This window comes from Danio rerio, chromosome 5 (genome assembly GCF_049306965.1).
Source record: "Danio rerio strain Tuebingen ecotype United States chromosome 5, GRCz12tu, whole genome shotgun sequence".
Taxonomy (NCBI): Eukaryota; Metazoa; Chordata; class Actinopteri; order Cypriniformes; family Danionidae; genus Danio; species Danio rerio.
The window spans coordinates 23212751-23235777 of record NC_133180.1 but is presented as its reverse complement, the minus strand read 5'-3'; the positions used below and the strand labels follow the sequence as shown (position 1 = coordinate 23235777).

The 23027-nt window shown below is 36.2% G+C and overlaps 1 protein-coding gene across 2 annotated transcripts in view; it reads left to right on the top strand.

Annotated features, from left to right (window-relative positions):
• Positions 1 to 4: 4 nt before the first annotated feature.
• The window catches only part of glra4b (glycine receptor, alpha 4b), a 31886-nt gene continuing 8863 nt past the window's right edge, over positions 5 to 23027 (top strand). The window contains exons 1-9 of one of the 2 annotated variants that reach the window (XM_073949741.1): positions 5 to 2790; positions 2876 to 3214; positions 4580 to 4707; positions 11700 to 11767; positions 13409 to 13632; positions 13718 to 13800; positions 13884 to 14021; positions 15770 to 15984; positions 18297 to 18455. In XM_073949741.1, coding sequence (XP_073805842.1) covers positions 2895 to 3214; positions 4580 to 4707; positions 11700 to 11767; positions 13409 to 13632; positions 13718 to 13800; positions 13884 to 14021; positions 15770 to 15984; positions 18297 to 18455 — 1335 coding nt within the window. In that variant the 5' untranslated portion in view covers positions 5 to 2790; positions 2876 to 2894. 2 annotated transcript variants of the gene reach the window in all.

Sequence of the window (23027 nt, the reverse complement as noted above, 5' to 3'; positions counted from 1 at the left end):
AGTGTTTGTGTTGCTTTGGCTTTTTCAGGGTTAATTATTGTGATCTCCCGATTGCAACAGAAATACAGGGAAATCTCTGTAGACTGATGGCCTTTCATGCTGTTTAGCCTTATAATCTTAAAATGTGAGCAAAATCACCTGTTTTGTCTTCACTTTAGACATTACACTAGAAAATCATTCAAATATTAGCTCTAAAGTGACGTAGGTGAATAAGCAACCGTTTCTACTCATCTGATGTCAGCTGCAGATGTGAATGAATGGCAAAAGAAAATAGTTCCTCATACAAAAGGGTTTTAGACATTCCGTGTTTGATCTTCTATTTTATATGCACGATTATGCTATCAAACTGTTGTGTAAATGCAATATCACACTCGTAGCTGTGTGATATGACTGTATATCGGCACTCGGCACTCATGCCTCCCACCAGTGTCGATATACAGCCATATCGCACTGCTACGAGTGTGATATTGCTCATATACATCTGTTAAATGGATTGACAATATAAATCCACCCCTATTTATTTCTTTTTTTATCTACATATTCTAATGAGTTAAAGTGCCTTTCCGTAATAATTGACATTTTAGATTGTTATAATATTCCTTAATTTGTCAGCAAGGTATTTTAATATTTCAAACCTTAATAAATATTAGAGTGATTCACTTATTGTTTTTATTCATTCATTTTCCTTCGACATAGTCCCTGATTTTATCACGGGTCGCCCCAGTGGAATGAACTGCTTGCTTATTGTTTTAGGTAAGACTTTACAATAACAGTACATAAATAATGATGTGTTAATATGTAAACTAAACATTATTTTATTATGATCTAATGATGAATTATTGTATGCGATAATCATGAACTAACTACAACATCAGTCACATGAGTTCATGCGTGAACAACAGCTACCCTAATTACTTGTTAGTACATGATTGTTTGTTATTTAATGTATTAAACCCTACTAAATCCTACTTTTACCATACTATTAATAAACAGCTAATTAGTATTGATTAAAGTAATTATTGAATATTTTGACTGTAATAAATTGATTAAAGTAGTTTATTAAGATAGTAGTATTAGTAATGGTTTGTTAATGTCGTCCATTGCGACCTAAACTAAAGTGTTACCAAAAAGTGTTCTGTCAACATCAACATTTTAAACATAGAAGTTTGTGTAAAGTTAAGGATAAGTTAATGGTCACGTGCCCTTTCAAGTAAAGTCGTGAAATAGTTATAAATTTTTAGCTCATAAGTTCATGTTGGTTACATTTATCTTAAACTTAAATGTTAATTGATACACTAATTAACATTTACTATCAAGTAATTAAGGTAGCGGTTATTCACACACAAACTCTTGTGACTCATGTTGTAGTTAAAGTTAGTTAAAGATTGGTGCATACATTAACTCATCATTAATTCATAATAAAGTAATGTTTAGTTTACTTATTACTACATCATTATTCATGTACTGTTATTGTAAAGTGTTACCTTGTTTTATAAACAGTATGTAATAAGTACAGTTGAAGTCAGAATTATTAGCTCCCCTTTCATATTTTTTTCTTTTTTAAATATTTCCCAAATGATGTTTAACAGAGCAAGGAAATTTTTACAGTATGTCTGATAATATTTTTTCATATAGAGAAAGTCTTATTTGTTTTATTTCGACTAGAATAAAAGCAGTTTTTATTTTTTTAAACAACATTTTAAGGCCAAAGTATTAGTCCTGTTAAAACCATAAAGAGCACTAGGAGATAATATTTTTAATATATTCTAATATTTTTCAAAATTTGTATTGAGGTGCATAGTTATTGCTATTTGATACAGCATTTGATTGGTATATTTTGTGATATTATATTATGTACATGACGTTATATATGTTAAAAAGTTTTGAAAGAAAGTCGGGGCTTAATGGTGGACAGTCCTTTGACCATTCTTCGAAACCATATTTATATTGAAGCTGGGAAAAGTGTAAATAGTTCTTCCGTTTATTTTTTGATTTTCGTTGTATCCTGACAAATGAAAAGTAAACTGTTACATTGCAAGTTTGTGGTTTTATGTGTCAAATCCTTATGGAAATGGTGGAGAACTGGAAGGATTAGATCGCCATTATGAGCCCCTTTAAGCTATATATTTTTTCGATAGTCTACATAACATATTATTATATAGTATATAGTTATACAATAACTACCCTAACCTGCCTAGTTAACTTATTTAACCCAGTTAAACCTGGGTGTAGAAGTGTCTTGAAAAATATCTAATAATATGTTATTTACTGTCATCATGGCAAAGATAAAATAAATCCGGTAATAGAATTGAGTTTTTAAAAACTAATATGTTGAAAAATGTGTTGAAAAAAATCTTCTCTCCATTAAACAGAAATTGGGAGAAAAAATAAACAGGGGGGATAATATCTCTGACTTCAATTGTACATTTCAGAATAAGTATCTTTTTTGGCATAACTGTTAAGATGAATGACATCAGAATTAGGCAATAGAACATCAGTATTATTATTTCACCCCTATTTTAATAAACCTTTATTCATCAATATTAGCAAATTCAAATTTCTGCAGAATCATATGATGAAAATACGATAAGAATCCTGTAAAGCTATTTCTAGAACCCAAAATGTAAAGTTAGATCAATTGGAACCTAAAGTCTTGCTATTAACAATAAGCCGATGTTACACATCATCCACCCGAAAACGCTCAAGTACGCAGATATCAGGAGAGACGGATGGATGGCTGTTTGTCCTCTGCTAGAGTGCGTCTTGGGATGTGGATCTGGAGCCCCTCAGGTTAAGTTGTGTCACAGTTGTTTATTCTGATAAAAGTCTTTAAATGCATCTTACGCTTTGTTGCCTTCTCTCTTCTCCATGATAGAACTGCACCTCAGGCTAGCATGTGGCCAGAAAGAGAAAGAAAGAGCAGAAGACCCCCTCTACACACACACACACACACACACACACACACACACACGCGCACACGCATAGTCGTCTCTCAGCCCGTCTCGGGATGCTGTGCTCAGTCAGATGGCAGTGGAGGAGAGACCAGAGTGCATCAGAATGGGCGTCCTGCCCCTCAAAAACACATCTGCTCATTGAAATTTAGCCACGGGACACCAGAAAAGCAGCTGCTGAACAGTGAAAGGATGTTTTCTGTGATCTGGAGGATCCTACTGGAGCTCTTACTGGTTTGCTGGATGTTTGAAGGGGTCATCAGGTGAGTTTTCATCAAGTCTCTGTGTTTTTGTTGGTTAAAACACTATGCGTTAAGCGTGAAAACACTTGTGGAGAGAGTGTCTTGAAATGAAGTGTCTTCCAAATTCAGTAGATCTACCTGTTTCTCCTCAATATTTGAGTTTTCGTATTTGTTTATGTGTCCAGTCATGCGTTTTCGGCTTGTGCGTTCAGTTCAGTAGACTTCATGGGTGATAGGTTTATTTTAATCCCGGAGAGCGTTCTTATGTTTCTGAGTGTGTGTTTGTGTGTGTGTTTGTTGGCTTTATGTATCTGGGTCTCTGAAGTATGAGGCTGACACGTAGAGACAGCTCTGTCTGAAGTCATTGTCACTGTTACTGAAATTGCAGATTTATTGAAGTTCACATAATGAGATTTAACTATTATTGGCCTGTTTGGGACTTGACGTTGCTTCAAACTGACATAAAAGGATTGTGAGACTCACCTGAGGATGCGTTTGCTGTGTGCTATATTTCCATTTTTCTATATGCTGCGTGAAACGGACTTTATACCTTCACAAATCGAATTTGCCACAGTTCTGCTCACAAACACACAGGGAAATTGAAGAGGAACTGGACCAGAACATTTCTTTAAATATGGAATAAGATTCAAAGTGTGTGAGAGAAAGTGCTGCCTTTTTTTTGCTACTAAAATCTACTTAAATCTTTCTTTATAAAATATTAACACCTACAACAACCTGCAATCAGGTCCAAGGCAATAAAAATGTCAGTTCTGTCTCGCGTCTTCACTGCAGCCATATGGAGTAAAAGACAGGACGTGTCCAGTTGACAAGGGTGTTAATAAAACATTGGACAGATGTTCTGACCTGCTCTTTTAAAGGCTTCTTAAAGATTTGAAGGAAAACTGTCATATGTTTTGTTTGAAACCTTTTCAAGTGAGCAAACATTATTGCTATGCACAAGTAATTGAATGATAATAAAGGCTTTTGACACCAGCAAATGTTAAAATGAACAGCAGAGAGAGCTGATAGAGTGCGTAGTTATTAATAAAGCACACGCATGTACAGTCCGGAAGACCACAGTGTAATTCCGCTCATTTAAAATCCCAATTAAACTGACAAATTAAAGTTTCTGAAGACAGAGAGGAAGAGGTGATAGCAAAGGAGTGCCATTTGTTCAGTATGAGTGGTGGAGGGAAATATACCCGAGGGAAATATAACCTGAATATAAATGAAGTTTTTAAGGTTTTAAAAAAAATGCTAAAGTGTTCTCATACTTAAGGCCTCACTGTAAAACACACATGCAGCTCTCTAATATGATGATCTGTTGGAGGCGTAGATATGTTGCTTAGTATTTTGCATTTGCTTATTTTTGTACATCTCTCTCAGGTGTGTGTTTAGTAAGGAGCTGAAATCTCCCAGTGTTAGGACGAAGCCCATGTCACCATCAGATTTTCTGGATAAATTAATGGGAAAGACATCTGGATATGATGCTCGAATAAGGCCCAACTTTAAAGGTATGTTTTCAACTCTGTCCTTTTTTAAGTCATTTACATTTTTGACATATGAACAGTACCCAAAAACCAACATTTCTTCAGTTACATGTTAATTGACCGTTTGGAAATTTATATTCATCAAAAATTAATTTATTTAATCAAAAACAGCAAAAAAAATGTTTTAATGTAAAACATTAAGTGGGAGAAGGAGGTAGGGTCGGGAAACGTCCTCGACTTAGGATTCAAACTCGGGACACTCTTAAGCGCTACCGCACCATATGTCAGCAAGTAATACTCACTGCAGAGCCACTTGGGCAGAGCTGAGCTCCAGCAAGGGGAAGCTTGAGCTCCAGCTCCTCCTTCCTTGCACTTCTTCTACAAGTGATGTCACTGGAGGTTGGGGTTAGGGGTGGGTTGGGTGTACGCATAATAACAGCTTATAGGAGGAGGAGTTGGAGCTCAAACTCCCCCTCATTGGAGCCCAAGTGGCTTTGCAGCGAGAAGTGTCTCTATGTCAGTGCTAACCACTAGGCTATTGCGCCAACATTATTACATTATAAAATATTTTTTATTTTGTTTTGTGTTTACCTTATGATTAAAGTTGTTGCTCGTCCGCCGATTCCCACCTCTGAATTAGCGAGTTTTCGCTAAGTGTACAGTAAAGTAGCATTCAGAAAAACACAAAACACGAAGAGCGAGTTTGTGCTACTGCGAGTTACCTACAGCGAGTTAGCGCTTCAGAAGTGTTATTGCAGAAAAACAATACAGCGAAAAAAGAAACAGCGCGCAGAAGTATAAATGCATGACTACAAGTAAGGCAAGTACCATTTGTCACACCGATTACTCGATGCAGAAGTATAAATCAGCCAAAAGTATAAATAACAAGTAATAAATAATATAAGTACAAAAGTATAAATAACAAAAGTTCATAATAGATGTGCTGCCTAATATTTAGGAAAGTATTTTTTCTCAAACAATTAATAAATAACAGAAATGTAAAAATATATTCTATAATGTTATAAATAGCTTTCCTATTACTTTTGATCAATATAATGCACCCTGACTGCCCCTTAAAGTCTGCATGAACTGGAAGTTGCAGAGACTTTATTTCAATAGGTTGATGTACTTCCAACTGAAATTAAATACTGAGTAGGGAGCATGGCTGGCGCAACATTCCCTTGTAGCAAACTAACGGTTCACACCAGACACGGATCAAGACATTACTAGTACTTGGACTTCACTAGAACTTCTATGTTACTTCTATGTTAACTTAGCTTTTACATTTACAATCTACATTGTAAAAGCACTATATAAATAAACATTAATTGAATTAAATAAAGTGCCAAGAGAAGGTGATTTACATAAGTAAATGCAAAGACGTGATTAGACATCCTGTGGCGCTGTTTGCGTAAATGATGCAAATCGAGCAAATGACATGTTGCAAATTGAGCAATTTGAGTGTTTGAAGTGCTTAGCGCATGATTCGAAATTAAAGCTTTGACGGAAATTTGTCACATTAACCAATTAGGAGCTTGCTTTTGTTGGGGTGTGGTTATGACGTAACCCTGTAGTTGGTGTCCTGAGGGGAAATTCTCCTGCCGACACAGGACGACAGGTTGGGGCCAGTGTCCTGACATTTTATCCTACCCATCAAATCATGCTACCAACGCTGTATATGAAAGGTTCTGAGGGATTAGGTAGGTTAAGGCGATATTACGGCTTAATTTCATACTACTCCACATTCAAATTTACACTGGTAGCAAAATCTGATGTGTAGCATATTGCGTCATCAAAATGTGCTAGCTACTTTTTACATGGGAGGTAGGACAATCTGACAAGGTAGGACAAATCGACAGAACACCAGCTCAGTCGGAAAAAACAGTGAAAGCATCTGCCAAGCAGGCGCAGTTCCTGGAGGAGTTGATGAACCCACTGAGTTGGTTGTGCTTTGAAGGATCCAGCCTGATCTCACAGGAAAACATTTTTACATTTTGTCAGTTTAGTAGCTGATTCGTACAAATTCACAAATTTACATATCAAAAAGTTTAGTGAATTGCTGTTAGATAGCGTTACAAGGATCTGATTTGGGTTGGGCGATTAATCAAAAAGTAATCAAAATTCAGAAACTATATTTGATCAAATTTTTCCTGGTCAGTTTTTTCAGTTACTTTCCCTACTGCCTGTGGAGTCACATGACCTCGCTCTGTTAAGGCTGATTCATACTTCTGCGTTGAACGCAAGAGTATGATCTGGCACAGCCTTCGTTAAAATGTAACTACACCTCGCATGCTTGCACTACAAATGATGATTAGCAGCTGCGCCAGAGATGCCTTGAGATGGCATATTATCCATTACATGAAAATTATTATTTACATGAAAATATTTGTTTACAGAAGATGGAAAAAATGCACGTTTCAAAATATTTACAGGAAATACAAGAGTTATTTTATTTAGAGGAGATACTGCTTATTTTCTGCTTTTATTATGAAAATCATTGAAAATAATTTATTCTGTTTACAAAAGTTATTTCTTTTAACTTTTTTTTATAAGAAAACTGTTTTTTTTAGCAATGTGTGTTTTAATTTCAGTTGTTCAACATTGAAGTAAATAATCATAGATAGTGTCTGTTTCCGTTTTAATTATTTTAAAGTCAAGTAATGCACCCTTCATTCAGAAATCCCCCACTTGTAATATGTGAACATATTTATTGTACAAAACTTGTCAGTGAAATAAGGCCAAAAAAATATGAAAATAAAAAAATGGTTCATAAATTGTAATCGAGTTAAAATTTTCAATTAATTGAGATTTTCCAAATCGCCCAGCTCTAAATCTGATGTACCCAGACATGGCGCCAAACAAATCTACGTCATTTTCCAGCCTTTCTAAAGGCATGAAACATAAACTAAAGTTACTTTCTCAATGAAATCCATGTCAGCCATTTATCAACGAAACTGGAGTTGCCAGGCAGAGAGACGCCCCTCCCATGACGCAAATTTGCCTCTATTGTGACTATATTATGATGCATGAAGTAATCAAATTTGATACGCAAATGAAGGGAGTAGCGCATGTGGTGCAGATGCCTTTAAGAGGCGCATGGTTTAGACTATTGTTGAGGAAAAGGAATTGCAAAGAAATTTTTTAAACACATTTTTGCCTCTTTTTCTTTTCATTAAACAAAATTTGTATTGCTTAAAGGTGATATATTAACGGAACTTCTTCTCTAGTGTAATATATTTTGCATACTAATGAAGCATTTTTGCAGAAAGAAATGAAGCTTGACTAAAATTAACTTGAGCTCTGCAGCTAAACTTCTTGTGAGCACAGAATTTGCAGTTGAGACGTTGTGCAGAGAATTAGTAGAAAAAGAGGATGTATGTATGGGTGCAGCCAATAGAGGACTGGACAATGACTGACAGGTGAAGAATTCGACTAAACTCCTGTTAAAATCAGCTACGTGTAAAAGCGCGAATCAGGAAATGAAATGGGTGCACACCCACTGAATGTAAATCTTGCATTGCATTGAGGATAACAGAATTCTGTGAATGATCGAATTATTCATTTGTATCCAATAAATTGCTAATATGTTAAACATTGAAGAAAAACCTCTCCTGACCTTTTTATTAAACATGCATGGAACTGATTAATTATTCCAACACCATTGTGGCTAAAACTGTCAAACTGAAGTCAACAGAAAAGGACTGCCTCTACAAATAAGAAAGCAAATTGTCATACTTGGATTAAAGATTACCAAAATAGAAATCAGTACATTGTCCTGCACAGATGAATTGTTTACCAAAAGAATATCAATGTGCGATAACAAAATAAACATTGTCGATTTTGATTCCACGTGGACTATATATTTTCCAGACTTAGACCACACTAATTCTGCAGGCACACCAATAAAGCAGAGGCCATCTAGCATTAAATCTCCATTGTACCATTTTGTATTCCCTCTCTGCTGAATCCTGCTTTCAGACAAACATATGCTAGGCTATCTACTATAGTCTTGTACATCCTCTTATTCTCACACTTTTACACCCTTTCAGTGATATCTTGGTCATTTTTGAACCTCATGTAAAGCAAGCAACACAGAAGTGCGCAAAAACTGCTGTTCCAGCTTAATCTCTTGCGTGTAGATTGTTTTGGCAGGAACTCTGCAAAATGCGATGTGGTCAGCAAAGTATATTTACATTCTCTGTGAGTCTCACATGTGAAGAAGTGCTGTGACCCGAAAACACAGAGCAACATAAGATCTCATTAAACTGTGTGACCCCCCCATGGGTTCTCCGATCTATTTTTTACCATCTCCACCTTACACCGACTCCCAGTGACCATTCGATGAGAAAAAACCCACAGGCGAAAGCTGACAGAATATGAGACTTTCAGTGCCAGACGATGAGAATGACTTCAGAAACATGCAGGATACGGCTGTCAGCTCACGGTAGATTTCTCTCTGTAAAAAGTGTCACAACAGCCTATGTGAGGATTTGTGAGGGGCAGTTTCTGCGTTGGCATCGGAGCCTTTTAGTTTGCCATGCTGTCCACTCGAGTGCATGTTAACCCACAGACCTAAATAAGTCTTTTCCTCTCATTCTCTCACTTATATCTTGAATTTCTTTTTTATTTATGCTTTTTTTTCCCCCCTTCCTCGCTTTTTCTCTGGTGATCTCTAACTGTGGGCATCTCTGAGCTCGTGTATATTTCATATCTGCTCTACATCTCAGAGATGCGGCTGTCGGCGTGTGTGGGGGATTGTCCCTTCTGATATACTATATATATCGCTAATGTCGTGAATGTTAAATCAATAAATAAAATGGCGTAATCAAATATTCACAGAGCGAGTATCCGCTGAATCTGCATAGCCATCCTTTTAGTTCATTGAGTAAATGAGGCATTTTACATTAGCCCGGGTCGCTGTGAGCTTTTCTTGTTCAAGAAAACGCTTCGTTTTAGAGCATAACTTGGAAGTTGATTTAACCGTCTTGGACAACCTCCTCAGTATTTTGTCTCAGAAGCGATCTGTTGCCGTTTGCTGCAAGAGCATTTCTTCGTAATCGAGGCTCTGAAGATGACACAGCAGGTCAATTCTGCTTCAATTGTTTATCTAATCTAATACGTTAAAATTGTGAGCACAGATGTTACATTTTCAATATTGTTCCTTTCGGTTATGATGTGCGTGCATCGCATTCTGCTTTCAGACTCTCTTTATCTTTAAAAAACTGTTATTCTTGCTGACAGAAAAAGAAGGAGGAAAAAAAACAACAGACTGAGAAGGTTTGTTTTGCAGCATGGTCGGACTAGTCTGATTCGCTGGTTTAGCTGCTTTAAGGTCAGATTAAACCACTAAGACTAACACTGTAGCTAAGGCTAGTTTGTTTTAATTCCATTCATGTTTATTTCTACAGCGCTTTTACAATGTAGATTGTGTCAAAGCAGCTAAACATAGAAGTTCTAGTAAATTAAAACTGTGTGAGTCCAGTTTTCAGAGTTGTATAAGTTCATTTTAGTTTAACTCAATGTTATTTAAATTTCACTGCTGAAAGTCCAAACACTGAAGAGAAACTCCATTGATGCACAGCTCCACAAGTCCCAAACCAAGCAAGCCAGTGGTAACAGTGGCGAGGAACAAAACTTCACCGATTGACCAAAGTGAAGGAAAAGAAACCTTGAGAGAAGCCAGGCTCAGTTGGAGACAACTATTTCTTTTCTGGCTAAACTTCTTGTGCAGTTTAGCCAGAGTTAGAGAACGCTGGATGCATTGTGGAGAAGCTGCAGGGGTGTGTAGGTCACCAGGGGGTGTTCAGGCTGGCCCATGGGATCAATGCAAGGACTGCACTTGGGCAAAGCAATTAAAGACTGCACTGCAATTCTGTCACTGGGGTCTTACAGGAATCAGTGTCATGCTATCCACTCCTCCAAGACCACCACAGCATCTGCTTAGGATAAAGCCTAGTTCAGGATTATGGAGATCTCTCGATAAGGAAAAACGGACTAACATAAGCGTAGATGCCTGGCACAGGGGCGTCTAAACTTGGTCCTGGAGGGTCAGTGTCTTGCATATTTTAGATCCAACTTGCCTCAACAAACCTGCAAGGATTTTTCTAGAAAGCCTAGTAAGAGCTTGATTAGCTAGCCCAGGTGTGTCTGATTGGTGTTGGAACCAAACTTTGCAGGGCATCGAGTTTGGGCACCCCTGCCCTAATTATTGCAGCCTAACAATCCATTAGAGGATTTGGATTTCAAAAGTGTTCGTCTTTTATGTGTATGGTAATGCAAAGAGATGTGTCTTTAATCTAGTTTTAAACTGACAGAGTGTGTCTGGCTCCCGAACTGTGCTAGGAAGGCTGTTCCAGAGTTTAGGTGCCAGATATGAGAAAAATCTACCACCTACAGTTGATTTTGATGTTCTGGAATAATCAGTTGTTTAGAATCAATTGAGCATAGTAGACATTAGAAGCTATAATACACCAGGAGCTCCCTCAAATACTGAGGAGCTAAGCCGTTCAGGGCTTCGTAGGTAGTCAATAAAATTTTAAAATATATATGATATTTAATTGGGAGCCAATGCAATGATGAAAGAACTAGAGTAATATGATCATATTTCTTTGTTCTAGAAAGCACTCTAGCAGCTGCATTTTGAACTAGTTGACGTTTGTTAATTAGGCCTACAGGGCAACCGCCTAGTAACACATTACAATAGTCATGAATAGAGGTCATGAAAGCATGAATAAGCTTTTCTGCATTAGACACTGATTGCGTATGTCGAAGTCTGGCAACATTTTTAAGATGAAAAAATGCTTGAAATCTGTCCTTCAAACAACAGGTTGCTATGAAAAACACCCCCAAATTTTTGACTGAAGATGAGGACTGAACTGAGAATCCAACAATGGTTATACAGTTTTTGCGTGTGAGGTTTTAGGGGTCCAATATGCAAGACCTCAGTTTTATCTGAATTTAGTAATAAGAAGTTTTTAAGAGAGATGCTAACATTTTTATAATGTTTTTCTTCTCAGGTCCTCCTGTAAATGTCACCTGCAACATTTTCATCAACAGCTTTGGCTCAATCACAGAGACTACCATGGTACACACTTACACTTACACACTCATGTTGGTATTGGTGGTTTACAGGGACACTCCTTAGGCGTAATATATTTTATACAGTAAAAGTATTTACTGTATAAAAACATTTACATATAACATACCCTAAACTCAGATCCAACACATCCAGTGTTGGTGTTTTAAGCTGGTCTGGATTTTCAAATAAACAAAGCAATATTTTATTAGCAGCATAGAGACAATGTTTATACTTTTCAAAGAAATAAATCACTTTCTAACTATTAAAGGCACAGTTCACAAAAAATAGTTAATTTAATCAATCTGAAGCAATTCAATATGTTATTTTTTACTCAAGCAAAACAAAGCAAGATGATTTTAAGATAAAAAAATGAAGGGAACTCAAAATGAAAAACTTCTGTGGAAGCAAGTGAAAATTATTTACAACATTATTACCTTTAAACCATAGCCTTTGGCAAGTGGAGAAACTTGATTCTCTTCTGTGAATTGGTTCTTTCAGACAGTGTTTCTATTTCTGATTTACTAGTTTATTTACATAATCACAATATTACAAATTGTAAACACATTTATATTTTAAAATCACCCAATAATTGACATGAAACACAAATGTTTTACATGTCTAACACATATAATGTGAACAAACTAGTCTTTATTGACTTACATTTTTGCATAAAACTGCAGAAACTAATTTTTGCCTAGTCAATCGAGTGCTTGGTTCACACACTTATTACCAATACACCAGTATTTTGGTCATGTAAGAGTCATGTAAGAGTAACATAACATTCACACTTGTAATGTAAGAGTACACACTTACAATTACACACTTATGTTGGTATTGGTGGTTTACAGGGACTCTCCATAGGCGTAATGTATTTTATACAGCAAAAGTATTTACAGTATAAAATACATTTACATATAACATACCCTAAACTCAACTCTTACAGGAAACCAGTGGCAAAATTTTAATGCCCCATTAAAAATTATTTTGAAGTGTTCTGAATTACAAAGACATCAAGCATGTCTTTGTAAATCACAGTAATCGAGAACAGCTATGTCCCCACAATGTTATGAATACAAGACACACACACACATGCACTAAGCACATATACACATCTCTTAGGAACCTGTCAGAATGTATTAGAATAATGACCTCTATTGTACAGTGCCAACATTACAGTGATGCATATTTCATTTACAATGAACACATGGACACAAACACACATATAAAACATATATTGTAACACAAGAGCAGAGAAAATCAGATAAAAAAACTGAACATTACAGCCAGCCCCAATTAAATGAATATTAGAGCTACTAATTAATTTATAATTTTATTAGTTTTTATTAGTTATTTATATTTAATTAACTAAATTAATTACAATTTGTATCTAGTTATAAATTAGTTACTATAATGTTACTAATAATTAAAAGTAACATAGACTGTGGAGTAATTATACACACACTGGGCAGTTTATTAGCTTCAACTGTTAGTTAATGCAAGTATCTCAGCCAATCACATTACAGCAATGCGTTTAGGATACGTTTAAGATGATCTACTAAAGTTCAAACCGAGCATCAGAATGCAATGTATTATTGACTTTGCTGCTGTGAACGTCATCTAATTCATTTCTGAACATAACTTCATTAGGATTACCGGCTGAACGTTTTTCTACGGCAGCAGTGGAATGACCCACGACTGGCTTATAAAGAATACCCAGACGATTCCCTGGATCTGGACCCATCCATGCTGGACTCCATCTGGAAGCCAGACTTGTTCTTCGCCAATGAGAAAGGCGCCAACTTTCATGAGGTCACCACAGACAACAAGCTGCTGAGAATTTTCCAGAACGGAAACGTGCTGTATAGCATCAGGTGCAGTGTCAGCCCCTACAGTATATGTTACATAAATCCTTTCAAACTATTACATGAACGATACTCAGAAATGTCTCTTCCTTAGGCTCACGCTGATTCTGTCGTGTCCTATGGATCTGAAGAATTTCCCAATGGACACTCAGACCTGCACTATGCAGTTAGAGAGCTGTAAGACTCAACATCAACAACTCATTTAAATATCATTTCTTCTTTGTATGCTTATTATTCTCCCTGTTGTTCTTTTCTTCTAGTTGGCTACACTATGAATGATCTGATATTTCAGTGGTTGGACGAAGGCCCGGTGCAAGTAGCTGATGACCTTATGCTGCCCCAGTTTGTCCTCAAAGAAGAGAAAGACTTGGGATACTGTACAAAGCACTACAACACTGGTAGAGCACTGAACACCACAGTACTAATGCTTCAGTGCAACACTATTTGGGTTCTTGCGATTTCTGTTTTTAAGGGGTTGTCTGGGGGTTACTCTGTATTTGCTAACATGATCATAGTAATGGTACTGGTAACTATTGGTAAGTTGAATAAATTATTATTATTTCTGAAAAGATGTAATTTATAAATTTATGCATGGTCATTATTTTTACTCCAGATTGAACAGGATTATCCAAACTCAGTCCTGCATATTTTAGTTCCAACCCCAATTAAACACACCTGAACCAGCTAATCAAGCTCTTTCAATGCACTAGAAACTTCTATGGAGGTGTGTTGAAGGAAGTGTAATCTATGCAGGACATTGGCTCCCCAGGACCATAATTGGACATCCCTGAGCTAGAAGGAGCTTAATGTGTTAGATTATCCAAAAAATTGAATCATGGTATCATTCATTTACCTGTTCCTGACCTCTGAGACATTTGTTCATCTTCAGAACTCAAATTAAGTCGTCAGTTATTAAATTAATATGCATCAATGCACAGTGTTTGTGAATGTGCACAATATACTGACACCGTGTAGTAGAAACTGTTGAATAAAGTGGTTATTTTTGTTGTATGTGCAGATACATATCTTCTTATAGCTTGCTAATATTTTGATTGAACCTCTAAAGGCATATGGTCTGTTTTGAGGATGTTTTTTGGTACCTTTCTGGACTTTGAACAAGTCAGGAATAGGCATGGGACGATAACTGTTTTCAAGGTTTACTGCGGTTTGGCAAAGTCAAGGTTTTAAAACTGCCAAAATCTTCTGCTATACTGTTCCTACGGTTTTTAAGATTTTTTATTAACTTTTTTTTTTTTTTTTTTTTAGGACAACAGTATCTCCAGCAGAAAAGTTGCCGTTTTAAATATTTGAAGATGTCAGTGTTTTTGAAACTAATGAAGACAGTAGAAGTCAATGATTTATTTGAATTATTTACCCTGACATGTTTACTGCTCCAAAACATTTATAATGCTTTCTAAAATAAAATATTTTGTGTTCAATGGAGAAAAAAGGTTTTGTTTTTTACTTAAACATTTAAAAAGAACATATTTTAGAGCAGTAATCACAATACTATCAAACTATCAAATTATATCGTCAGAATCTCACACCAGCTCATGCCTAGTCAGGAACCTTGCTGTCTATGGAGGATGAGGGAGCTCTCAGATTTACCCTAAAATATCTTAATTTGTGTTCTAAAGATGAACAAAGGTCTCAGTGGCTTGGAATGACATAAGGATGAGCAGTTAATAACATATTTTTCATTTTGGGGTGAACTAACCCTTTAACTTCAAGACGGAACTATCATAAGCTGTTCATGCAAATTATCTATTTGGTAGTTTTTGTTGTAGGAGGAAACGTTTTTACAGTGTTTTGGGTGGCTGCCAAGCAAGGGGTTGCTATGTTCTTGAAAAGGTATTCCAAGAAAGTTCTCAATCAGTGCTATCTCAGTCACATAATTTTTCATAATCACATAATCCAAGTTGATTGAGATGCTCTCTGAATTTTGCCATGAAGTTGGTAGGGTTTTATGAGATGTTGCCATGTGTTTACTAAGGTGTTGCAAACACTTCTTACATTCTTGCTATGCAGTGGTGGTTGTAGAGTTCTTTTATTCATTATCAGGGTGTTGCTATGTAGGAGATTGCTATGTTTATATTTAGTGTAAGCAATTATCAATAAGACTAACATGATAATTTGTTTCATCCAGGTAAGTTCACCTGTATAGAGGTGAAGTTTCATCTGGAGAGGCAGATGGGTTATTACCTGATCCAAATGTACATTCCCAGCCTTTTAACAGTGATCCTGTCATGGGTCTCTTTTTGGATCAACATGGATGCCGCCCCGGCCCGAGTCGGGCTGGGCATCACCACAGTTCTTACCATGACCACACAGAGCTCAGGTTCTAGAGCATCACTGCCTAAGGTAGGAACGCAGCAAGCATTTTTCATGCTTAAAAGAAGTTCAGTTCAATTTATGTTTATTTGTAAAGACCTTTTCACAAAGATTATTGTTTTAGAGCAGCTTTACAAAAGGGGCATATTCATTCATTCATTCATTTTCTTTTCAGCTTAGTCCCTTTATTAATTTGGGGTCACCACAACGGAATAAACCTGCAACTTATCTAGCATGTTTTTTGGAATGGATGCCCTTCCAGTCACAACCCATCATTGGGAAACACCCATACACACTCATTCCCACAAAAAACTACAGACAATTTAGCCTACCCAATTTACCTAGAGCACACGGAGGAAACCGACGCAATCATGGGGAGAACATGCAAAAACTACACAGAAATTGTGGAAACTGACCCAGCCGGGGCTCAAACCAACCTTCAACCTTCTTGCTATGAGGTGATTGTGCTACCCACCGCACCATCATACTGCAAGGAGCATACTATTGCATCATAATCATAACTTTATTAGTTGCTAAAAACTTTAACTAAGTAACTAGTAACTAATAGCTTTTAACAGTTAAAGTTTTTAGGGCGGCGCAGTGGGTATCGATGTCGCCTCACAGCAAGAAGGTCGCTGGTTCGAGCCTCAGCTGGGTCAGTTGGCATAACTGTGTGGAGCTTGCATGTTCTACCTGTGTTCACATGGGTTTTCTCCAGGTGTTCTGGTTTCCCCCACAAGCCCAAAGACATGCGATATAGGTGAATTGGGTAAGCTTATATATATATATATATATATATATATATATATATATATATATATATATATATATATATATATATATATATATATATATATATATATATATATATATATATCATAGTGTGTGTGTGAATGAGAGTGTATGGGTGTTTCCGAGTGATGGGTTGCAGCTGGAAGGGCATCTGCTGGGTAAAACATAGGCTTGATAAGTTGGCGGTTCATTCTGCTGTGACGATCCCTGATGAATAAGGCTAATTTTGGGCTGTCCGTGAAAATCTAATAGATATCTAAAAGGCCCGTTCACATCAAGCACGATAACTATAAATGCAACAATAAATATATTTGTGCCCACACCAATGAATAATAAAAATATGTTTGTTTTTAGTTTGTGCTTTGCATTTGTTGTAAAGAAAAAACCTGTTACATACTTATCAAAAACATGACGGTCAGTTTTTTATTTAATTAATCATTATTACTCATTAATTCTGCTGATGTAGGGGTGGTGAATTTGCTTGACTTTTTGATTTGACTGATGTAATATTTACATTAGTTGTTTGCTTTCTTAATTTAGTCAAAAGTATTTAACATTTTATTCAAATGGCAGATTGTGTACTTTATTTAATTTAAATCTTCTGCAAAGATTATACTACAGTAGTGGAGAGAGCAGTGCAATTACAAAAAACGCTAACAAATTGAGAAAAGATCTTCATCAGTTTCACAGCACACATGCTGCAAATCCTCACAACGCAAACACATTGTTAAAAAACGAGCTGCATTTTCACACAACACAATCAATTAATAAAACACACTGCATTTTCTCACAACACAAATGTTTTACGAAAACGTGCTGCATTGGATTCTGGCTGGCTGACACTATTTGATCATTTATTCAATAGAGTCTGGCTGCAGTATTGCACTTGCACCTCCAAGCTTGCACGCTCAGACATGCACGCTCAGAAAACCTTGCTTCCTCTGCTAGTGACGTCATTTACAATGGCCACCTGTGGCCGCTTGCCTGAAAGTCCTTCGGTAATTTAACTTTACTTACTTGCATAGCAAGCGAGGGTGCCTGAGTGTGCAAGCCTGAGAGTGCAAGCCTGAAGATGCAAATGTAACTCTGCAGCCAGACCCTTCTCCATTTATTACATCTCTATATCTGCTGTTGTTTTACATTCAGTATGACTTTTAGAGCTTGGCCTTCATCATTATCTTTATACTGTAGTTTTCTGCTTGGTGTGAATAGGCCTTAAGAATAGCCCAAAACTAGACTAGTCATCAAATACGCAGGAATGAATGACTACACATGTGGAGTCGATCTAATCTGTGTATTCGATGACTAGTCTGGTTATGGGCTATTCTTAGAGGTCTATTTGATTTTTACTGACAGTCCAAATTTCGCCTTGTATTTAGCAAAGCCATCTATGTTTAGACGTCTATAAGATGTATATTAAACAAAATAACTTGAAATACCAATATATCCACCTATCCAGTGATCCAATATTACTTTGTTGTTCAAATCAACAGTCAATCAACAGCATTTGACAGATGGATAACATGATGGCGCTGTGTGCATGTGTACAGGTGTCCTATGTGAAGGCCATTGACATCTGGATGGCAGTGTGTCTGCTGTTCGTGTTTGCTGCTTTGTTGGAGTACGCAGCGGTTAACTTCGTTTCAAGGCAATATAAAGAATTCTTCCGACTGAGGAGGAAACTGCGGCAGGAGCAACGCAACAGAGCTGTGAGTGGCACATATAAACACTTCCCGGTCATGCACATGCGACATGCATTAAGTGCCCTTAAGATACAGTACAAGCACCGCGTCCCTTTGATCTTTCATGAGCGAAGCCTTCTGGCCCCTCAACAGCAGAGAGGGAAGGTCAACTGTGGCATAAAGTGATGTCATGAATATTGCAGAATATGAGTAATACAATTCTTCACACAGACAAAAAAAAAATGTGGGACAACATGAGTTGGAAGACGCTGCTGGATTTTAAATCTGAAACGTCCCACTGAAGCAGAATACTAAATGCTTGGCTGAACTGATAAATTAAGCATTATTTCTCTTTTAAAACCCAATGTGAAATTTCTAGAGTACTTGCTCTGGCAAATGGAACTGCTAAAATTATCATTTTGTTCAGGGTTTCTTAAATTGAATCTAGCGTTGGGTGGCACAACAGATACAGTAACTACATTTAAATGGTACATCAAATCATCTGAATAAGACAATAGTATGATTAAGGTGTTTACATGAGCTGCTTTTTGAATGTTCCTTTCATGATCCTGTTATCCCATGCTCTAGACCAGTGGTTCTCAAACTGTGGTACGTTTACCACTAGTGGTACGTGGACTTACTTCTAGTGGTACGCAGAGGAATCACTGAGTAATGAAAGAAAAAATGAATACAATTTTAATCATTTGATGCGTACAATAACACAGATGTGATCAGAATAGGCTGTTCTTCTAAAGCCTACGATCAAAGCACTGTGCTTAGAATGTTTACTTTAGTGCATCCAGTCATCAGCTGCAAAAAATCAATCCGAATGAGGCAGAACTAAAGAAAGAGGTTCGTGGTGCTTGCAGAGCAGATATGCGCTAGAGCAGTGGTCTCCAACCCTCGGGCCACAGACCGGCACCGGTCTATAGATAAATTAGTACTGAACAATGTGAACAATCATTTATTTTGAAAATTCTTTTATTTTGAAAAATGACCGTAATCTGTTGTTACATCTCAGTCACTTGAGCATTAAAATTTAACCCACAGGTTAGTAAAATGAGTAGGAACTGCAGCACGACGCGCATGCGTATTCAAGGCGTGCCCAGTTGAAAACATCTAAATTTTTCAGAATGCTACTCCACGAGTCATGTGATCAAGTTGTCAAGTTGTATAAATATCAATATGCCTCATTTTCAAACTGTGCAGTGCTGTAGCTGCTTAATTTGGCCAACTACGTTACTTTATTTCAATACTAGTCATTTCAGTGGTACTTGGAGAGACAATTTTCTTTGAGGAGATACTTGGTGAAAAAAGTTTGAGAACCACTGGTCTTGACATTTCCTCTGAAGTTTCATGTAATCTCTGCAATTTCATTTTTAATTTGTCGACTTTAACTGCAGTTTGTGTCGTGGTTTTTGGCTTTTCTCTTTATATTTTCCAAAAAAGCAGAGATAGCCTGGAGCAGACCCATCTCAGTCTCTACCCAGGACAAATCCAAAGTGTCTGTGTACTTCACAATCTTTATAGTTTTTTCTCCTCCCCACCTCTAGGTGTTTTTGTTTTAAACCCGACCATTTTAGGATGTTTTCTCTTTACCATACTTGTCAACATTGGGATGTGAAAATAAGGGATATTATTTCCCCTCCCCAAACTACTAAATATGTTCTTCAGGAGCTGTTTCATTGTAGATAAACATTGTAAATAGTACTATGTTTTATTATTGTTATTTATAAAAGAAAAAATAAATAGTATATATGAGCAGCAAATAAATTAGCAAATAGTTTAGCTTATTAAAATTAATAGCTATTATAAAAAATACAATCAAACCTCAATAATCTTTTATTTACTTTATAACTTACACATTTTGATTAAAGAGCAATGAATGAATCTCATTTATTTGGATTTCTTGTTAGATTTCGTTAAATAACAAATTCACCTTAACAATGCACACATCTAACGTTATAATGAAAGCATTCGATTGCTTTGCTAACTTTTTATGCTCATTTAGGACAAAATTATTTGTGTTTGAAAAAAACCCCACCAAGATTGATATCTTTAGATGTTTTTATTATTAATTATGTGTATATGTCTGTTCAAACACGCACCCAAAACCCAGACTTTCTCTCCTCTTCAAAACGCGTGTACAGAATCCGTTTGGGAGACAGCGTATTTAACACTATACAGTATGTAATAGTACTCAGTGTTGTTGGTTTAAGCTGGTTTGGGTTTTCAAATAAACAAAGCAATATTTTAAAAGCAGCACAGAGCCAGTGTTTATACTTTCAAAGTAATAAATCAATTTCTAATAGTTTTTCTTAACTATTAAAGGGATAGTTCACAAAAATGCTGTTAAGGGGATAGCTATCCACCCAAAATGCTGTTAATTTAATCAATCTGAGACAATTCAATGTTATTTTTTACCCAAGCAAAACATCAAAGATGATTTAAAGATGAAAAATGAAGGGAACTCAAAATGAAAAACAGTCTGTAGAAGAAAGTGAAAATTATTTACAACATTATTACCTTTAAACCATAACCTTTGGCGAATGGACAAACTTGATTCTCTTCTGTGAATTGGTTCTTTCAGACAGTGTTTCTATTCCTGACTTACTTGTTTATTTACATAATCACAGTGTTACAAACTGTAAACACATTTGGGGCTCTATTTTGACAGTCCATGCACAGAGCGCAAAACGCAGTGTGCAAACGCTTTCAGGGCGTGTCAGAACGCATTTTTGCTAATTTAAGGACGGGAAAATGCGCTTTGCGCCGTGGCGCAGGGTCTAAAAGGGTTGAATTTATTTTCTTAATGAGTTATAGGTGTGTTTTGAGAATAAACCAATTAGAGGCTCTTCTCCCATTCCCTTTAAGAGCCAGCTGCATCGCGCCATAAGCGCATTTGCTATTTACTGGACGTAAAGTAAGTCTAAGTGAAAAAACTGAGCATTTCACTTGCAAACAGTTAACAGTTAACAGTTTTCTTTAACAGAAAACTGTTAAACAGAGCATCTACTGCGTGAGAATGAGAGATAATGGATCTACTTTCACTTTCGCTCTTGGATAGGGAAACCTTTACGCACAGACATCAATTAGTCTATAAATAATTAATTGCGTTTGTTAAGCGCAAATATTCATTTCAATACTATTTCTAAATTCAGTTCTAATTTCCAGCAAACTAATTAATTAACAATAATAACGAAGTGTGGTCAAAAACATGAGTTATATCCTAATACACATGCTGTGCCCCATATGGTCTAAAACCTGACAGGTGGGCAAATCTAAGCTTGTTTTTAGGAAAACAAATATAAATATGGATATAATAAATAATACTGCTAATATTAATAACATTATACAAAAGCAAATTGTTATGAATGAACTGAAAAAGCCTCCCGAGATGAAGACGACATAAAAGCAGTGATTTTTCATATTTATGTAGGCTAAAAAATAATATGTTTTGTAATATTTTAATCCTTTAAATTTATATTCTATATCTATTCTTATTACATCCTATATATATATCCTTAATATATATATATTTTTTATATGTAAAGATATTTGCCTATTGCTCTCTTGTGCGTATTAAGCAGTTTGTAAGCGAGGCGCAACTCTGCGCTGGAGTTTAGACCGGGTTAGTTTTGGTCTAATGAAAAATCTATTATAGATTCTCAAAATAGCAACGCGCCAGCAATGCGCCTCAGAACACCTTCCTTTTTAGAACAGAATGCCTATGGGCGCACATATGAGCGCTAATGCATTTGCTATTTAAACAGCGTAGCGCAATGTCTCAAAACGACTATTGCGCCAAGCTGAAACTAGCAAAAGATTATTGCGCCGCGCCTTGCGCAACATTGTGCCGGGTGTATGATAGGGCCCTAAAATTTTAAAAGCACCCAATATTGACATGAAATATAAATGTTCAACATGTCTAACGCATATCAACAAACTAGTCTTTATTGACCTACCTATTTGCATAAGACTGCAGAAATGAAATTTTGTCCATTTATTGCAGTGCTTGGTTCACATTTACACTTATTACCAACAAACCAATTGTTTGGTCATGTAATGTTAGAGAAAAATAAGTGCTAAATGAGGCATTAAAAGTCATATTATACACTCATATTTCTTATTTCACGTAGGGGTGACTGCTGAGCTTGTTTGAAATCACGTTTTAATTGAGTAACTTTGTATGGGTAAATTGGCATGTCTGTGATGGCTCAAGCTGTGAACTGTTTTAGATGGTTTAGTCTGATTTACTTTGAAAAATAAGAACTGGTTAAAAAAATAATTTGTTTACAAACCAGACATCATTTTGAATGATTTGCCTGAGGCTGCGGATTACAAGTGAATAATGTTTTAATCCTCAGTGAATCCTCAAAATATCATCAGGAACCGCTGGTATTTATTTGAATCCCTGATTCCCTATTATTTTTTACCTTTGTGGTGATGTTACCATTCAGCTGTGATATTTTAATCACCAACTTTTTTTTAAACTATTTAAATAATATTTTGAAACATTTCAGAAACATATTTAACCAAAAATTTTATTCTGATAAAAAAACTATTATTTCAGTTTAACAAATACTACATCACTCATAG